Source organism: Nicotiana attenuata, chromosome 6, assembly GCF_001879085.1.
Source record: "Nicotiana attenuata strain UT chromosome 6, NIATTr2, whole genome shotgun sequence".
In the NCBI taxonomy this organism is placed as follows: Eukaryota; Viridiplantae; Streptophyta; class Magnoliopsida; order Solanales; family Solanaceae; genus Nicotiana; species Nicotiana attenuata.
In genome coordinates this window covers 91203836-91208952 of record NC_031994.1, presented here as the reverse complement: position 1 = coordinate 91208952, position 5117 = coordinate 91203836, and the positions used below count along the sequence as shown (strand labels likewise).

At 34.0% G+C, this 5117-nt stretch overlaps 1 protein-coding gene across 1 annotated transcript; it reads right to left on the bottom strand.

Moving 5' to 3' along the window:
- Positions 2540-4754, bottom strand: LOC109228377. Its single transcript, XM_019393517.1, has 6 exons — positions 4717-4754; positions 3707-3776; positions 3484-3633; positions 3177-3250; positions 2941-3110; positions 2540-2839 (listed from the first exon to the last, which is right to left on the bottom strand). Exons 2-5 carry the CDS (start codon positions 3752-3754, stop codon positions 2975-2977), a joined length of 408 nt encoding a protein of 135 aa, XP_019249062.1. The 5' UTR covers positions 3755-3776; positions 4717-4754; the 3' UTR covers positions 2540-2839; positions 2941-2974.

The following is a 5117-nucleotide window of genomic DNA, read 5'->3' as shown; positions in this document are numbered from 1 at the left end:
TGCCCACTCCTAGAAGAGCCAGAATTTTTACCAACGTGATTTAGAATATTAAAAGGTAAACACATGATCAAGTTAGAGGGATTCGAACTAGTGCCACCAACGAAGTTAATTGGTCAAAGACACTGCTATGTCAATTTCATAGGAGAATAAAAACTTTAACCGGCAGAGCTAGACTTCTCAAGGATCAAGTTTCATATTTGAACTGTTGCTAAAAGTTAGCCTGAAATCTGAATCATGTTCTAGAAGTGAAGATTTTCCTTTTCTTGATTGTGAATACTCTTCAAATAATATACCAAACTAGATGGTCAAATCATACTATCATAGAACATTTGCTTTTGACCAAAGTCAACCAAACCTAAGACTCGAGTCAGTCCAACTTTTCACACGTTAAGGAAACTGTTAAACCCATTAAAATTACAGACTGGAAAAGCAAAGAAATTAAACTATCATCAAACACCAAAACATTATAATCTATCATTCCAAACTAGTATGAATAAATAACTATAAGCTTAACTTGTAGTTATTAAAAGATTTATTATAATTTAACTATTTTTTATACGTCTATCGCAGCAATCTTTCTAATCCAAATCTCAAACGAATTGAACTTCGCAAAATTCACACATACCGAGTTATTAAAAGGCATGTAATTTTTTAAAATGGTAAAACCCTAGTACCCTCCTAATGCAGCGTTTTAATATGAAATAAATGCTATCAAATTGACCATTAGCCATGAGAGAAGCTTAAAGAAAGGTACTAGAACAATGTAATTGTAAAGATACCATATGGTCTAACTTTAACGCATTGATAATGGAAAAAAAAAATTACAGTATAAAATTATTTAACAAACGATTAGAACTCATATGTACTTTTTACAATAAGTACTACGTACTTTTTATAGTAAGTAGTAAGTTAGTAATATAGAGAAAAAATATAACTAGGTTGTTACAACTAATTAAAATATACTGATAGATGAAAGATTTACTGTTTACCGATTTTCAAACATGGAGTAATGTTTTTCACGTTTTTACTACTTATCCAAAACATGATAAGGATGAAGCAAATTTTGACGAGTACACGTGGGGTCAGTAGCTTAATCATCGGTCAAATAATCCTGTATATGGTCTTAAACAGTCGTCTTAACTCTGAATTTTCCATTTAATTCGCATTAAATTAATCACGTTCCACATTCTGATTCGCACGACCAAGTTTCTTCCCACCTGGGATTGGTCGTAAGTTGGGGGTTGGAGGCCAAACCCAATACAAATATATATATTACTCCTAAGTCCTAATACACAACACATCAAAGTCCTTTATCATATAATAGACTCTGGTTATTTGGTCAGTTCATATGGAGGAGATGAAGAAGAAGAGCAACATGGTAAAGAAAGAAGACAGATTCTTGGAACAAAACTACAAGGATGATCATCTTGTCCACAACCAAGTGAAGAAGATTAAGCAGGAAGAGTCTAAACACCATGTCATTGACTGGTCCCTGAGACAACCAGAGATGAAAATGGTTCTAGCAAGGGAGGTTGTCATGTCCAGGCAACACTCCAGATCACGCCTTGGACTGAACTCCGGCCAACCCATCTCCGTCGGCGACAGCTAGAAGTTGACAGTTCATTAGCTTAGTAGTACAGGTCATGCAATAGGGTCTATTGGTTAGATTTAGTTTTCCATAAATATGATTTTTGTAAGTATTTTGATGGTCATGATCCTCTAGTTTTATCTTTTATGGAAGTTTCTTTTCACTGCTTCGCTTCCTCTTTAATTTGGACTGTCAGTTTGGTTCGTCCATCCCCTTTTTCTAAAAGTTTTGTGGAGATTAAACGGTGTGGTTCGAATTAGTGGAAGTTCAAGCTGACAATTTTAGACTCTGGCTGAAAGCAGAGAAAAACTCTGTTTATTTCCTACTGAGTTTTAACTTTCCTTTTTTTGTGTGTGTGTTTTCACCCGAAAAAATCACTTCTTTTGCATCTCTAAGTAATTAAGAAGATGAAATCATTTTAACAGCTGAAAACACCACAGAATTGCAAAAACAAAGTATTCTATGCATCAACATAACTTCAGAAGCTCAAAATATTTTTTTAAGAAATTTATCATGGACAAGTTGTGTGATTACCATTCTTGGTACGCAGATACTTCAGGTGACAGCCACAATCTTACTTGTTGCCTGAAGTTTTTTCTTTTCTTTCTTTCTGATTTTTTATTCTTCTTTGGACAAGAAAGGAAAGGGAAAAAGCTACAATATTGCTTATTCACGCTTAACTTTGTCCCTCATTAGAAGTTGCCAACAAAAATACCTTCATTGTTACCTTTTGGTATCGTATATTCACATTTGACCTTATTCACTAATGGCCCTCTGCTGGACCAGTTAAACACTGAAACATATGATTAATCAATTTAAAAGTTTTGCATTCATTTCTTGAAAACCTGTTCTTTAACATCAAAGTCACGATAGAACAATGGCAACATTTCATTTTCGTTCAGCAATTCTAGTTCTAGAAATACGTGGAGAGAGGAAAGAATATTACTGGAGTATAGAATATCCAGCCTGCTTTAAACAACTTATGTGGCCGCATATATGGCATAAGACATCAGATTGGTGGGAAAAAAGTATTTCAATTGTATATTGCATCAAAAAGTTCCCCAGACAAACTGCAATTTTACTTTTAAATTTTGAAGTAGAGAACTAAAAGCTGTACCTGATGCTATGCATTTATTATATCCAGCATCATGATGAACCAGCACCAAGTTCTTTAGGTTGTATTTTTATCACATGGTAAACTAAGTAAGCAGCTTTTCATCAAAGAAGTTCCTTTAAGGTACTCTTATGCTCCTGCAGAACATGGAAAACATTTTAGTTACTATTTCCTGAGAACTTAGGTACACTATGAATGCAGAAAATGACAATTACCCAGCAAACTATGGACAACTTACCTCTTGAAAAGTTACATTCAACTACGGCATAAGCTCAGGATTCACCATGTACATTCTGAAGTAGATATTTCGCATTTAGCAACAGAGCATCAGCATCCTCATTTGCTGTGTCAAGCAAGCGCAGTTCCTTAATCTCTTCTTGCCACTTTTCTATCTGTTCCTTGTGTATTCTGCAAACAATAAGGTTCAGCAAACAGGGCAATTCATGTCAAACTACTTGCTTAACTTTCACTTACTGAATCAATCGTTCTTCAAATTCATTACCCAGTTCCTTAAGCATGGACTTCCCCGATTCCAGCAGTTCAGATACCTTCTCAAATTGATAGCAATTAGGATGTCAACTATATAGACATGTGGAACTATAGCAAATCAATATTTTCACAGGCACGTTTGCAAAAGTAAATGCTCAACGCTGTTTTAACAACATTAAAATCCCATCATACACGGAATTAGGCAAGGCTTTCAACCACTTCTTCGTATATTCTGACATATTACCACTTCAAGCAATATGAGGTATAACAGTTAGTACATATGCTGATATACCTGCTGAGTAAAATGGTTCATCTTTTCAAGAATATTGGCAATCTCCGCCTCCATCTGTTCAGAAGCCATAGGGGCAGGGATCAATGCATTTTCTTCTTCGGCATCCTTCGCTAGTTCAATATCATTTTCTGTTGTTTCACTATCTGCCACCTAGTAGCACATTACCATCTGTGAGGCAAAATATCATAGTATTCAAAAAACTTAAGGTGGATAGAGGGCATACAGAAGGTTTCATGCGCTTATTCGTGAGATCAGGAACTTCTATTTCCATTCTGGATCTGTAATTGCAGAAACTGGACAAATATGACACGTATAAAAAGTTGTCAATAAACAAGAGAACAAATAAGATAACTATGTGAAACCTAATTTGTGATATATCTCACATGCTTGTGCATTTATTTGATATATGCCGATACTTGACTAAGAAAATTGAATATTTAGTTACTAACTCCTCTCCTAAAAGGGGAAAAAAATAAAGAAATTCACAAATTATAGTGGGAGGTCAGTTGTATGGCCCACTACAAATGTTGAATTAGCTGTATGGCCATCTTCACTGGAGATCAGTATAATATAACACAGTAGATCTTTGTTAGATCATTTTCTTCTATTCAAATTGTAAATAGTCACAGGAGATCATTTCTTCCAAGTTATATCAATGACATCCAACTAGAAAAATGATATATATTTGATAAGTTATGCAAACTAGTTAATATGCCAATGAAACAAACAAACACAATTATATCAGATATTGTAGAAACATTCGGAGTTTAGCTCTGAATTTAGCTTGAAACTAAAAATAGAAAACACCAAATTATGTATCAGTGTCATAAAATAATTAACACTTTCATCAGAACAAGCTACGGATCAATGTAGAGACAGAAATATGGGCAAAATCGTTACAAACATAACAGAAATTGCAAGTCTGACCGCCTAAGAAGCAGAATAGGACTACTCTTAATCGGAACTGCACAAAATGGAAATAGCAGTACATTCCAAGGCTGAAGAAAATAGAAATTGCTGTCAGCTCAAAGTTTTAGATTCAGAATGTAACAATTAAGTTAAATTCCATAATTTTGCCAATGCACTTCTTCAATAACAAGCAAAATCAAATCATTTTTAAAAATGGACTAGGGTTTTTAATCTCTAGAGGAGTACTGAAGAGGAAATCTAGCTGAAGGAATTGAAAGAAAAATCTAGCTGAAGGTAAAGAGAGAGAAAAAGAAGGGAACTTACGTCGACTTCGCCGGAGAACCGTGTTCGCAGTTAATTTGAAAATGGGGAAGTTTAGCTGAATAAGAAGATCGCGCGTAAATTAAAGATGGGCCGATATGGTTTTGGGCTAGTGAGTTTTAATAAGGCCCGATTTTACCACATTCGGCCCAAGTCATTTTGATTTTGAAATATTTAGAAGAAAAATATTTATCACCAGATAATTATTTAAAATTGTTACACCCAAAATCCAGGTGTTTTCTTGCATATGTTTTCAATTTATTTTCTTTAAATTAAGTAGGTTGTTAAAATTTGTAAAAAAAAATTAAAACATTGCATACTGAGTGATTTTGGATTAGAATAAGTTTAAAATTAGAAGTGCAGTAGATAGATTATTTTTTAATTTTGTTCTACTTTTATCATGT